The 14,494-nt window shown below is 51.3% G+C and overlaps 1 protein-coding gene across 1 annotated transcript in view; it reads left to right on the plus strand.

Moving 5' to 3' along the window:
- Positions 1-8,224: 8,224 nt before the first annotated feature.
- Positions 8,225-14,494, plus strand: part of NXNL1 (nucleoredoxin like 1) — a 7,632-nt gene continuing 1,362 nt past the window's right edge. The window contains exon 1 of the mRNA XM_004698130.1: positions 8,225-8,550. Within this exon, the coding sequence (XP_004698187.1) occupies positions 8,225-8,550 (326 nt within the window). The remainder of the gene's footprint in view (positions 8,551-14,494) is intronic.

Below are 14,494 nucleotides of genomic sequence, written 5' to 3' on the forward strand. Positions count from 1 at the left end.
GCCTTGGGAGGCGGCCAGGGCCAGCTTCCAGCGGCCTTTGGAGGACAAACCCCAGCGGGCACGAAGCCTTCACTGTGCCATTTGGCCTCTGGGGAGCCCAGGGAGGTGTCATGGGGGGCCAGGCTTTCTGGACCAGGGGTTAGCAGTCAGCAGTGACCCCTGAGGACAGCTGCCAGCTCTTCCTGCCAGGTCCCCCAAGCAAGATGACCCCATTTTACAGATAAAGACACCAAGGACGAGCTTGTTCTGTCTCCCGGGGCACGGGGTGCTTTCCTTCACAAATGTCAGCTGATTGCCCCCCTTCCTCCTCCATTCCCCTCCTCCTCCTGCCCTCCTTCACAGCCCAGGCCTCCTCCTCCTTTTCCTCCTTCTGTTCCTCCCCTTCGCTCTGCCTCTGCTCCCTCCCTCCCCTCCACTTCTTACCTTTCTCATCTCCTGTCTCTCATCCTCCCCTCCCCGCTTCCCACCCCTTTCTCCTCCACCACCTCTTCTTTCTCCTCTCCCTCCTCCCCTCCCTTTCCCCTTTTGTTACCCCTCTTCCTCCCTTTGTTACCCTCTCCTTCCTCCCTTCCCCGGCCCCCTCTCCGTCCCCCTTGGGCCTCACCACTGCTTCCTGAGATTGGCCAAAGGAACTGCGGGAGAGAGGCTTGGCAATCGGTTTCAGTGGAGACTGCAGCCAAGAAGGAGAGGGTAGCCCAGCTGCTCTGTAACACGTGGTCACCAACAGTAAGACTCCATGGGGCCCATCAGCAGCAACAGCATCCCCACCCCCACCCTCTAGCCCAACTCCCCACCCCCACGCCCACTTCTCCCAGTCCAAGAGTCCCTGACCAAGTGTGCCTCCTGACAGTCTCTCCCCCCCCCCTCCACACAGTCCAGGGAAGTCCCACATCTGCAACTCCCAAATCCCAACGCTTCAGGAAACATGGCTTTTCCCAAATTAATTCCAGCCCTCAAACAGAGGCCCGCACACCCACTTGGCCAAGCTGTTCTCCGTGGCCACTTGTCCCTTTGACGATAGGGCCCCCCAGTGCCTTCCGTGGGAACAGGGCCTCCCCTATCCAGCAGCACCCACCTTTGACCGCCTTCCTAAGAGATTCCTGGGTGTGCGCGCCACTCAAGCCTGCCCAGGCAGATCACCCGGAGAGGAATCCACTCAGCAGCAAAGGGTTCTTGGTTTGGCCTTCCTAAGCCCTGAAAGAGTACAGATTTCCAAAGGCGACCCAGCCACCTTCCTACAAAGGATGGATGCGGTCTGAGGAGCTTCCCTGTCCCCACTGCCCAGAACCAGACACTGAGGCCCAGGCAGGCAGGTAAAACTCAGGCTTGGCGGTTAGACCAAGCTCGGCCACTTCTGCACCTTGCTTGGTGGCAAGACAGAGCGGTTGGGCATGAGAAGTGTCTTGATTGCTCACCATGTACCAGATCTGGGCCACGGAGAACCAGAGAGACCAGGCTGGCCCACTTGGAGTTCTCATTCCAAGAATGGACCTTGTGCCCAGGATGGGCTCAAAATGACCCAAGTGACTACAAGGGCTGCCAGGAGGACCTCTGCCTCAGCAACAGGAGCTCATGGAACTTTCCAGAAGAGCAGCTGACGGGAAGCACACGTTGAAATAAAATGCTGGGAAAGTGTAGCCGGAGGAGTTCACCACAAGAAAAATAGGACCAAGTAAGTGACGAACAAGCAGAAACCACCCCAACTCACTGCCATCAAGTTGATCCAGACGCAGAGAAACACGACATAGGGTTTTCGAGGCTGTAAATCTTTACGATCCAGAAGAAGGATGCAACATCAGGATCAGAGGGAGGCTTACCTGCAAACCTGCGGTATGCAGAGGACACAACCTTGCGTGCTGAGAGTGAAGAGGACTTGAAGCACTTGCTGACGAAGATCAAGGGTTGCAGCCTTCCATGTAGATTGTACCTCAATGTCAAGCAGACCCAGATCCTCACAGCTGGACCAGTAGGCAACATCATGATCCATGGAAACAAGGTTGAAGTCCAGGGTCCACAATCAGTGGTCGTGGAAGCCGCAGTCGAGAGATGAGACGACTAACTGCGTTTGGGAAATAGGATGCTACTTTGAGGGCACCTGACCCACGCCGTGGTATTTCCAGCTGCCTCGTATGTGTGTGAAAGTTGGAAGATCAATAAGGAAGATCGAAGAAGAATCAATGCTTTTGCATCAAGGTGTTGGCGAAGAATATTAAAAGGACTATGGACTGCCAAAAGAGCAAACAAATCTGAGCAAACAAATCTTTCTTGGAAGAAACGTAGCCGAATGCTCCTGAGAGACCAGGACTCCTTGGAGGCGAGATTTCTCACGCACTGTGGACGTGGTGTCAGGAGAGATCAGTCCCTGGAGAAGGACATCGGGTGTGGTAAAGTAGAGGGGCAGCCAAAAAGAGTAACGTCTTCAAGGAGATGGATCGCCACAGTGGCTGCTACACTGGGCTCACGCTTAGGAATAATTCTGAGGATGGCTCAGGACCCCGCATTGTTTCCTTCTGTTGTAAATCCGGTCGCTGTTGTAAACTCCGCTTGATAGCACACCTGACAGCAACATCAGTAGGTGCCCAGAGGCATGCCCCTCCTCTGAAGCCGAAGGGGCTCAGCTCTCTCGCTTCCTGGATCAGGGACCCCATCTCCCAGTCTTCAAGGTCGGCCTCTGCTGCTAGTTTCCTCTGTCGCCAGTGGTAGAGCTCTGTCTCCTGGGCCTAGGAGGTTCTCAGCAGCAGAGATCCCTGAGTCCATTTCCCTATCTTCTTGGTGGTGGTCAGGCCCCTCTCTCTAGGTGTACTTCAGCTCTTTCTTGGATGACTTGAGTGTGACAACTAGAGATGGCTCGGCCCTACCCTGAGTCTGCCTCGTTTCCATAACATATAACTTACTTCCCATGAACATAACACACTCCTGCCTCATTAACACGGAAGTCAGGATTTGCAAGACATACAGTGGAGGATAATTATATCAAAATGTTAGAAAATGGTGAATAACCATGATCCTAGGAATCAGAGCCTAGCCAAGTTGACAGGCTCTGCGTGAGCATTTGGAAGTGTTTTGGAATTCCCGTTTTTCTCAAGGTTATCCATCGTTTGTGGGATTCACGCAAAGCCTTTGCATAGTCAGTAAAACACAAATGAACGTATTTCTGGTATTCTTTCTTTTCAGCCAAGATCCCTCTGACATCAGCAATGATATCCCTTGTTCCACATCCTCTTCTGAGTCTGGCCTGGACTTCTGGCAGCTCCCTGTCAAGGTGCGGCTGCAACCATGGTTGGATGATCTGCAGTAAAATGTTCATGGTGTATGATACCAGTGATATTCTTCTATAATTGGAGCATTCTCTTGGGTCACCTTCCTTTGAAATGGGTACAAGTATGGAGCTCTTCCAGTCAGTTGTCCAAGTAGCTGTCCTCCCAATTTTCAGGCACAGATGAGTTAGTGTGCTTCCAGTGCCTCATCCGCTTGCTGGAACATTTCAGTGGGCATCCCGTCGGCCCCTGGAGCCCTGTTTACGGAGAATGCTTCAGTGCAGCTTGAACTTTTTCCTTCAGCACCGTTGGTTCCTGCTTGTATGCTGTCTCCTGAAATGTGCAGTGACTGTGGATTCTTTCCACCTTCCCTTGATGCTTCCTGCTTCATTCAGTATTTTGCACATAAATTCTTTCAACATGACAACTCTGGCACGCCGACACCATTCGGCTTCCATTCATTAGGCCTGAGTATCTGACGATATTTCAAGGCTACCCATGAGGTTTTCCGTGGCTAATTCCTCCAAAGGGGACAGGTTATTCCTTCTTCCTCGTCTTTTCTTAGTCTGGAAGTTCTGCTGAGACCTGCTCACTCTGGGTGACTCTGCTGGTCCTGGAAATACCAGTGACATAGATTCCAGCAACACACAAGCCATTCACAGACGAGTGTTGGTGGCACTTATGAGCAGAGTTAAATAGCTTCACAACTTGTCCCCAAGAAGGGCCGAGGTCAAGCGATCTGAGGAGTTGAGGCTCAAAGAGCAGTATAGCTGAGAAGAGAAGAGGCTATCTTGATTGAAGAACTATATCCTAAATCATTCCTGGTCCTGAATTGTAACCCGTGACTTCCCTAACAGACCCCCTCCCAGACAGTGAGTATGGTCTGAGAGCTCTCTGTGCCAGTGCAACGGATTATCTAACCCAGCAGTGCAGTAGCGCAAACTACTGGGGAAGGTTTGGGTCAGAATTGGCTAAAAGATTGAAGCCCTCTGGCCCATAGGAACCAGCTTTGTCGGTAGCTCTGGTCTCTCTCACTCTCTCTCTCTCTCTCTCTCTCACTCTCTCTCTCTATGCCAGAGGAGGCCACACCCCTCCCCCCATGCCATTTACATAGTGTCCTTGTGTCTCCTCCGCACCTTCTGCTTCTGATAAGGGCGCTGTCACTGGATTTATTAGCTAATCCAGGATGATCTTCTCCCCTCAAGGCCCTTCACATAATCACACCGACAAAGACCTTGGGCACATTCACCGGTTCCAGGGATTGGGCGTGGACATACTGCTCTGCAGGGTCACCATTCGTTCCTGGTGGCGCAGTGGTTAGACACTTGCCCCTCAACTGAAGAGTCCAGTTTGAGCCTAGCAACTTGAACCCCCCCTCCCCCCCCATGGCAAGAGGATATGACAGTCTCCTGTCACGATTTATGGCCTGGGAAACCTGTGGTCCCTATATAATTTCACATCAACTTGAAGGGCTTAAAAGTGTATGGGTTAAAAAAGAAAAAAAAAAAAGTGTATGGGTGGTATTCAATCAATCAGGTCACACACAGCCTGATGGTGCCTCCTTGTGAGCCTGGCCTTCTCATAAGGAGGGTTCTGGAACCTCCAGTCCCACCCCTGTCTCTGCCTTCACCTTCCTGCTGGCTGACCCTGGCTTCTGCCAGAGCCCTGCCCTGTTACCACCACCATTAGACTCTGCACCCACCAGCCTGTGGCCTTCCTGCATTCTGCATCATTGCATGTGACTGCATGGGTCAGCAGAGGGACTTGTGGACTAGGGTTGGCTTTATGGACTTGAGTTGGACCGGGCGGGGATGTGTCCTTGATCTATAATTACTTCTCGATAGAAAATGCTTTGTTACACATATGTGAGTGTCTCTGGATTTGTTTCTCTTGTCATCCCAATCTAACACAAACCCCTTTCCATCGAAAACCAAACTCACTGCCGTCAAGTCAATCCCACCTCATAGTGCCTCTCTAGGACAGAGTAGACCGGCTCTTGTGGGTTGCCAAGACTAAATCTTTACAAGAGAACCTCTTCTTTGCCCGCAGAGCAGCTGATGGTTTCAAACTGCTGACCTGGTGGTTAGCAGGCCAACTTGTCACCCACTACACCACCCTGGCTCCTTGGAAACAGGGCAGTTCTGTTCTCCTTACAGGGTTGCTGAGAGTGAGCCTCAACTCCACTGTGATGAGTTGCATTGATCTTTGTATTGAATTCACTGCAGGAGGAGAAAGAATTAGGATACAGGTTCTAACCAGGGTGATTCTGCCCCTCTCAAGGGACACTGGACAATGCCTAGGCTGTCTCAACCCAAACCAAGCCCACTGACATCAAGTCAGTTCTGATTCATCCTGACCTCGTGGAAGGTTCCACAGACTGAATTTTTTAAAAATCGTTTTATTGGGGGCTTGTACAACATTTATCACCATCCATCCATCCACCCATTGTGTCAAGCACATTCGTATATTTGCTGCCATCATCTCAAAACATATGCTTTCTACTTGAGCCCTTGGTAGCAGCTCCTCATTTTTCCCCTCCCTCACGAGCCCTTGATAATTTATAAATTATTATTTGTTCATGTCTGAATCTTTAAAGAAGCAGACAGCCTCATCTTTCTCCCAGGGCAGCCACGGTGGGTTTGAACCACAGATCTTATGGTTAGTAGCACTAACACTCAGCCCACTGCACCACCAGAGGGAAAAGGGAGCTGTTACTGGCATTGAACAGCTGGAATCAAGAGATGACACTCCACACCCTGCTGTGCACAGGTCAGCCTTGCAACAGAGAACATTCCAGAACCAGATGCCAGGAGTGCTTCTGTTTGGAAACTCCAAGATAGGCAGAAACTCCGGTCAGGTTCAACTCGACTCTGCACCCCTAACAGATGGCTTTTGTGGGGTGATCCATCTACATGGATCTCTCTGAGGCAGGACTTCCCTACCGGCTGGGTCGAGGTTTCAGGCGCGGGGAGCTGCTCGGAGGGCAGGAACCCGGGGCCTCGTGAGCACTGACTGGGACTCGGCCACCATTGAGATCACTCTGCTCTGAGCAGCTCCATGAATTCGTAACAGGCTGGGGCATGGCCGGTGCTGATTTAGGAGCCTAATCCGCCCAGGGGCTGGTTGGAAACAAACCTGGGAGGGGAGGGGAGGGGGCGTGTCAGGATAGGGACCCTTTACCAGGCCTTAATGGCGTGAGTGAAACTCCAGTGGGACTTCGCAGTTTGCCCTTCATGGTTTTAAACCAGCACTCACAGCAGCACAAACGCGGGCTGCTGATCACAAGGTCAGTGGTTCAAACCCACCAGCTGCTCCTTGGGAGAAGGATGAGGCTGTCTGCTCTGGGCAGGATTGATAGCCCCGAGAACCCTATGTAGGATCGCTGAGTTGGCTTGATGGCAGTGGGTTTGGTTGGGTGAAACACGGGTCATGCAAGACCTTGGATGTGTGGACCTAGTGGATATATTCCTGATTGTGTTGTTCTGCTGAAGACTCTCGGTCAGGTGGTATAATAGTCTGAATTTTGACTCCAGTTTTACTTTCCCTTTTTTATTACTCTACGACCAGAAAAATGTTGTTTGATTTGAAACAGACACATCGTTTCTGATCTGTAACAGGATGCCTTGCCCCACCCTTTGCCCTCCATTGGATCTGCCACAGGTGAAAATCCTGACCTTTTCCCAGTTCACTCTACTGATCAGGACCCTGATAAGACCTGATCTCTCTTTGTCTTCAGGGGTCAGAAACCACACACAGAAACATCTGCTGGTGAACATGTGAGAGCGGTGACATCAGCCAGCCAGGTCTTGCACATGGTACATGACCAAGCAGAACAGATGGCCGTAAGGCCGGCTCCTCCCTTCCTCGCCACTCGAATACATCATAAGGTGGGCTGGCAGTGAGGGGTGGTGGTGGTGGTGGTGGTGGTGGGTAATTAGCAGATCCTCTGCTAATCAGGATGACTTCCTGTACCAGTGGAGAAGCACATCTATTTCCACGTGAAAATGACTCAAAGATTGGGTTGCTCGGGAGTCTCCCTTGGGGAGTCCCTGGTGGCGCTGCGGATCACACCCCGCAGTTGCTCCTGTGAGGATGGACAGCCTCGGACACCCGACGGAGGCCCGAAATGATGTGCCCGAATGGATTTGAGGGCAGTGGGATTTCTGGGACTTGAGTGGCGCAGACAGTTCAGCGCTCAGTACTTGATTTAAAAGATCGCCTGTTGAACCGAGGCCATCCGGTTCTGAAAGATCCCTGGCCGGAAAGCCCTGTGGAGCAGACAGAACCAAGGCTGTTCACCAGCTGCAAGGAGCTCCAGTGACGTAGTGGTTATGCATTGGGCTGCTAACCGCAAGGTCAGCAGTTCAAAACCACCAGCTGATTTGTGGGAGAAAGACGGGGCTTTCTGCCGCTACAAAGAGTTGCATTTCAGAAAGTCCCAGGGGCATTCTACGTTGCTCTTTGTGACTGCTGTGGGTCAGCTGGACCCGATGGCAGTGGTTTGGGTTTGATTTTTACTCATTGCCAAGGGCAGCATCACCCATGCCGCTGACGCACCGGTGCAATTGTTGAATGGGAGTCTGACCTGCGGTGGAAACTTTCACATAGACCCTAATAAAATGTTACGGGAAATAAAAACCCGGGGGAGCCAGATTATCCCCAGCACAACAAGGTGGGCCTGAGCCAGAATCCACTGGCCGCCCTTGGGGACAGAGGCGCGGACGTCACCAAAACCCTGTGGCTGTGTTTGTATTCGGGATGCTTGATTCCAGTTGGCAACACACCCCTGAGAAGGGGAGGGACCACAGGGCCAGCCCGGGTTGGGAGCTGTTGCCCCTTGTCCTTGGTGGCCCCACAGGTCAGCGTCTAAGCAGATTAGTGAGGTCCGAAGCCAGCCTTTGTCCCGGGAGAGGAACCAGCTGACCAGGTCGGAACCAGTCCTCTGACTCCATCCCCTGAGCCCAGTCATGGCCTCCCTGTTCTCTGGCCGGGTCCTGATCCGCAACAACAGTGACCAGGACGAACTGGACACGGACGAGGAACTCAGTCAGCGGCTGGACAACCGGCTGGTGCTGCTGTTCTTCGGCGCGGGGGGCTGCCCACGCTGCCAGGCCTTTGCGCCGCTGCTCAGGGACTTCTTCGTACAGCTCACCGATGAGTTCTACGTGGTGCGGGCCGCCCAGCTGGCGCTGGTGTACGTCTCCCAGGACCCCACGCAAGAGCAGCAGGACCAGTTCCTCAGGGACATGCCCAAGAAGTGGCTCTTCCTACCCTTCCAGGATGACCTGAGGATGTGAGGCCATGGGGAGAGGGGGTGGGGGGGCAGGGGGAGATTCCTGGAGGAGAGGGCAGGCCCAGAGAGTGACTCTTCCTGGCTTTCTGGGATTACTGGGTTGTTGTTTTTTTTAGTACTTTTGTTGGGGACTCTTACATCTCATCACAATCCATACATCCCTCCAATGTGTCAAACACACTTGGACATATGCCACCATCATCATTTTCAAAGCATTCTCCTCCCACTTGAGCCCCTCATATCTGCTCCCCATTTCTTTCCACTCCCTCCCCCACCCACCGTCCCTCATGAACCCTTGATAAGTTATAGATTATTATTTTCTTATCTTACATTGTCCTCCATCACCCCTCACCCACTTTTCCGTGATTCATGTCCCTGGGAGGGGGTTCTAGCTTGATCCTTGTGATTGATTCCCCCTTTCTCCCCCCACCCTCCCCTAATGCTCCTGGTATCTCTACTCTTATTGTTGGCCCCGAGGGGTTTATCTATCCTGGATTCCCTGTGTTGCGGGCTCTTATCTGTAGCAGTGTGTATGCTCTGGACTAAATCCATTTGTAAGGTAGAATTGAGGTCATGACAGTGGGGGAAGGAAGCACCAAAGAACTAGAACCAAAGTTGTGTGTTTCATCGGTGCTATACTGCACCCTGACTGGCTCATCTCTTCCCAGTGACTCCTCTGTGAGGGGATGTCCAATTGTCTACAGATGGGCATTGGATCAACACTCCATGCCCCCCACCCTCCCCCATTCACAATGGTATGGTTTTGTTTTGGGTCTTAGATGCCTGATACCTGATCCCATCGATACCTCGTGCTCACACAGGCTGGTGTGCTTCTTCCATGTGGGCTTTGTTGCTTCTGAGCTAGATGGCCACTTGTTTATGCTCAAGCCTTTAAGACCCCAGATGCTATATCTTGTGATAGCCAGGCACCATCAGCTTTCTTCACCACATTTGCTTATGCACCCATTTGTCTTCAGTGATTGTGTTTGGGAAGGTGATCATCACAGAATGCTGGATTGTTAGAATAAAGTGTCCTTTTTTTATTAGATTTTATTTCTATATAATTTAATATCATTTTATTGGGGACTCTTACAGCTTTTATCACAATCTCTACATCCACCCATTGTGTCAAGCACATTTGTACATATGTTGCATCATCATTTTCTCTTTTTTTCTTAATCATTTTATCAGGGGCTCATAAAACTCATCACAATCCATACATACATCAATTGTGTAAAGCGTATTTGTACATTCATTGCCCGAATAAAGTGTTCTTGTGCTAAGGGAGTAGTTGAGTCAAGGCCCAATGTCCATCTGCAACCTCAATTCTTAACATATAGATTCGAGTACATAGTTCTATTTCCCTCTCATTATATATATATATATATTTCCATATGGACATCCTGTATTTAGGCTTCTATAAATGTTCTTTCCCTCTATTTCCTTTTTACTCCCCTCTTGGCCCACCATCATATTCAGCCTTCATTCGGGTTTAGTAAATCCTCGCTGCTACATTGCCCTTGATTGAGCCCCACTAGGCATCCTACGACCTTCCATTGATTTTAGTTCACTTGTTCTTCCTCTGGCAGGGTGTCTTAGTGCTGCTAGAACAGACATACCACACGTGGGTGCCTTTAGCCTATAGAAATGGATTTTCTTCCTGTCCAGGGGTCTAGAAGTCCAAATTCAGCACACAGGCTGGAGGGAAGCCTGGTCCTTCTACCCTGGGGGACAGCCCTTGTCTCAGCGCCTTCGGCCAGCAGTGTTCCTGTCTCCATTTCCTGCTAGCTTACTCCCAAAAACAAGCAAGCAAACTACCAAAGTCGCTGCCACCCATCTATTCTGACTCACAGCGACCCTGTAGAACAGGGTAGAACTGCCCCTGGGGGTTTCTGAGGCTGTCACTCTGTACGGGAGTAGAAAGTCTCATCTCTCTCCCAAAGAGCAACCTGTGGTTTCAAACTGCTGACCTTGTGGTTCGCAGCCCAAGACACCACCACTGTGCCACCAGGGCTTCCTTGGGTGCCCAAATCACTCCTTTCATCAAGAGCCTGGTTTGAGACTCATCTGAACGGGTGTGGCCTCATTTGAGAAACAAAGAAAAGGCTGTTCCCAAACAAGATCACACCTACTGATACCCTGGGTGGTGAGGCTCCCAACACCTGCAAAATGCAGGGCGGGCACAAGTCACCTCCTTACACCTGGGTAGGTGAGGTGAGCAGGAAGCTTCGGAGGGCTTCTTGAAGGAGAAGCCATCTCTGCTGAGCGTGAGATGTTGCTTTAACAAATATCCGGGGTGGGGTGGGGTGTGTGTGTGCTGCTCTTTTTATAACTCAGCAAAACCAGACCCAAACCTCAAGATGAAGCAACTCACAGCGACCCTCTAGGACAGAGTAGAACTGCCCCCGTGGGGTTTGGAGACTGTAACTCTTCATGGGAGTAGAAACCTCCCGTTTCTCCCCGCAGGGCAGCTGGTCATTTCTAACGACTGACTTTGTGGTTAGCAGCCCAACGTACTACCAGTACACTCTCAGGGCCCCTCTTACAACTCAAAAGGGAACCAGATTCAAAACCAGTCTGCACTAGCAAAGGGCATTACACATTGAGCTGCTAACCCCAAGGTCAGCATCTCAAGCCCACCAACCACCCTGAAGGAGAAAGATGAGGCTTTCTGCTCCTTTACCACCGTGGAAACCCCCAAGGTAGTTTTACCCTGTCTCGATGAGTTCCAATTAATTCAAGAACAGTGAGTGAGTGAGTGAGCTACACTGGTAAACTCCCTAGTAGCACAAACAGTTTGTGGTCTACTATTAACCTAAAGGCTGGTTGCTTGAAGCCACTCGTGGACACCACAGAAGACGGGCCTGGTAGTCTACAGCCTGAACGATTGTGACCTCTCAAAGCCCCGGGCACCGTTGCACTGGTAACGCATGGACTGGACCGAACTCAGAGCAGCAGGTTTGGATTTGATCCACAGTAGTCTGACGGCCGAGGGGGGGAAAGCCTGTTTCTCACCAGATCTTATTTATTGGTTCAGGTCTAAGTATCCCAACATGTACTCAATCCATGTCAGTCTGTCTTGGAGCTTCCGCCCCTTTCTGTGTTGGCACCCCACACACACAAAATACTATAAACTGACAACAAAGACTCGCTTCAGATGAATAGTACAGCGGGGCCTTTGTGAGAGGACAGGAAGCCGACCTGGACCATTAAAATGAGGAAGACTGCTTAAAACGAGGACTTCCGGCTTCAAAATAAGAAAATAAAAAAAAACGAGAATCCCAGTCTCCCTTTGTAGTTTGTGGGCCACAGTTTGCGAAAAGGTCAAAAACGGAGGTCAGGGCTCCAGTCCATTGTTTCTAAGAAAACAGAGGCTGATCGGGGCAACCTGCAAGGTATGTTTGCAAGAGGAAGCAGGCCTGGCAGAGACGGCTCTCTCACCAGATAAGCATTTCCTTCTGTGGGTCTCAGCCCTCGCGGTATGGATCTTGGCGATGCCTGGCCGGTTCTTTGCAGCGATCACGCCGCCCTCCCCAGGAATGTGCAGCTGGCCTAGCTGGTTGCCAAATCCTCAGGCTTCTGTGCCTTCTAATCACCTCAAGATGCAGGCCCTCTGGACCTTCCTTCACTTCTATTCTCCTGAAAAGTTTCGAATACAGAAAAGCGGGACGAAGAGAAGGTGGTTAGCATCTTGCCCTATTTGTCTGACCCACAGGTGTCGTCCTTGTGGCCCCAGACTTGGTAGCCTTGGGTGGCTGTGGTTAAGCGGGTTACATAACAAGTTGGGTGTGTGGAGTCACCAGTTTGAACAATCCCTCCCTCCCGCTGTCCTCTGCAGCTGAGGGAACTCAAACTCCGGGCCATCGGATGCGCTCTGACTCACGGCAACCCTGTAGGATTGGGGGGACGGCTCTTGTGGGTTTCTGAGAGTAAGTCTTCATGGGAAGAAAGCCTTCTCTTTCTCCCTCAGGGGAGTTGCTGGGTTCCAAATGCTGGCTTTGCGGTAGGAAGCCCCGTTTGTAATCCACTCCACCAGCAGGGCTGTGCAGCTGAGGGAAGTCCCTCCCCACTCCCCACAAACAGGCACGTTTCCCTCCCTGCAAGGGCATGAGAGCCTAACGCTGCCATCACCGGAGGCAGGGTCCTCTACACAACATGTACACACACACACACACACACTCCACGTAGCCTTTGCATGCACCTGTGCAATCCAAATGTCTGATAAACAATGAATCATTGCTTTTGTCTCTCCCCAAAACGGCATGGGATGATGCACTCACTTTCTACCACTGGCAGTCTATCCTACTGTGGTGGCTTCCTCCTTGCCGTGATGCTGGAAACTCTGCCACCAAGGATTTCAAACACCAGCCAGGTCAGCCGGGGTGAACCGGTTTCAGCAGAGCTTCCAGACGTAAGAATAGAAAGGCCCTGTGATCCGTTTCTCAAGAGCTGCCAGCACGCGCCCCGGGACGCACAACAGATTCCTGCACTCCTAGTGCTGGCAAACGGCCCCCTGGGACAGAGGGCACTGAGAATTGACTGGGGCACCCGGGAAGCTGGGGCAGGACCAGATGGCGTTGAAGCTCAGCTGTAGGTGGGGTGCTGACCTGACAGGAATTCATGAATAACGGCACAAAACAGCCCCAAATCCCGTGTGTGAAAGAGAGAGAACTGTACCCCATACGTTTTTGTTTTTCAGATTTTATTGAGTTTGGGGGTCAAAGTGTATACAACAAATTAGTTTGAATGTAACGACTTCTACCTCTATTGTTCAGTGATGTTGGTTACCGTTTCCACATTGAATCAACATTCTTATTAAGTCAGTCCTTGGGGTGCTGCCTGCATTATTCTTGCTTTCCTAGCTCCGAACGTCTCAGGTCTGCGTTAGGGTAACTCTTGACTGCCTGGTGTCAAACACACGACTGCTTTGTTTTGGTCTAAAAGCAGCGCAGTCCTCGCGGGTGATATTGTGCGGGCGATGAGCCAGTCTGTTGTTTAGTTGAAAGGTGGCCGCTGGCAGTAGTGTCAGTTCCAAGTCTTCTTAAGGGTCGTGCAGGGTGATAGTCTTAGGGGTTCCCCAGGTCTCAGCTGGTCCAGTAAGTCTGATCGTTGTGTTGTAAGATTTTGAGTTTTAGGCTACGATTTTTTTTTTAATTCTATCTGGGACTATGTATTATGTTCCTCGCCTGAACGGCAGCAGCCGGGAGCTAGCGAATTCTTCTGGTCTCTGGACAAGTGGGGCTCTGGTTCCTGGAGGCAACTGGTCCCAAAGACTGCCCTTTGCCCTGAACCTTTGATTTCCTTCCTATCTCTTTGGCTCCAAACCAAGAGTTGTACCTTAGACCACTGCTCCCAAGCTCTTCAGACCCCCTGATACTACTTAACCAAACATAAACCAGACAGACTGCTGTGCCAACTGGAGAGCTGTCCCAGGAGGCGATGGTTCAGAGCTTCACACCCGGTAAATCAGTCCCACAAGGTGTTTGTCTGTCTGTTTACCCGTGACTGTTTCCCCGCATGCCTCAGTTCCTTGGTACTGTTGTGCCCTCAAGTGGGCGTCGTTAGAAAGCAGAGGTTTGTTTTCTCTCAGCTCGAGGTCAGAAATCAGGACACAGGATGCAGGGGGCAGGTGTGTTCTGTAGCCCCAGGGAAGAGCCTGGTCACCTTGGCGATCTCAGTTCCCTGATCCTCTCCAGGAGGCCGCTGGCTCTTCCTCCTCCTCTGTGCTGGCTTTTCTCTCTCAAGGAGCCTTTTGGGTCAGTGGTTCAAGCCCACCAGCCAGTTCTGGGGAAAAGATGAGGCTGTCTGCTCCTATAAAGATTTACAGCCGAGGGAAACGTAAGGAGCAGATACACTCTACCCTAGAAGGTCCCCACGCGCGAGAGTGGACTCCTGGCAGAGAGTTTCTCTCTGTGAAGAATCTGATCTTTCTTTTTTTTTTTTT

Source organism: Echinops telfairi, unplaced genomic scaffold (genome assembly GCF_000313985.2).
Source record: "Echinops telfairi isolate 266 unplaced genomic scaffold, ASM31398v2 ScPeMD7_7457;HRSCAF=8495, whole genome shotgun sequence".
Taxonomy (NCBI): Eukaryota; Metazoa; Chordata; class Mammalia; order Afrosoricida; family Tenrecidae; genus Echinops; species Echinops telfairi.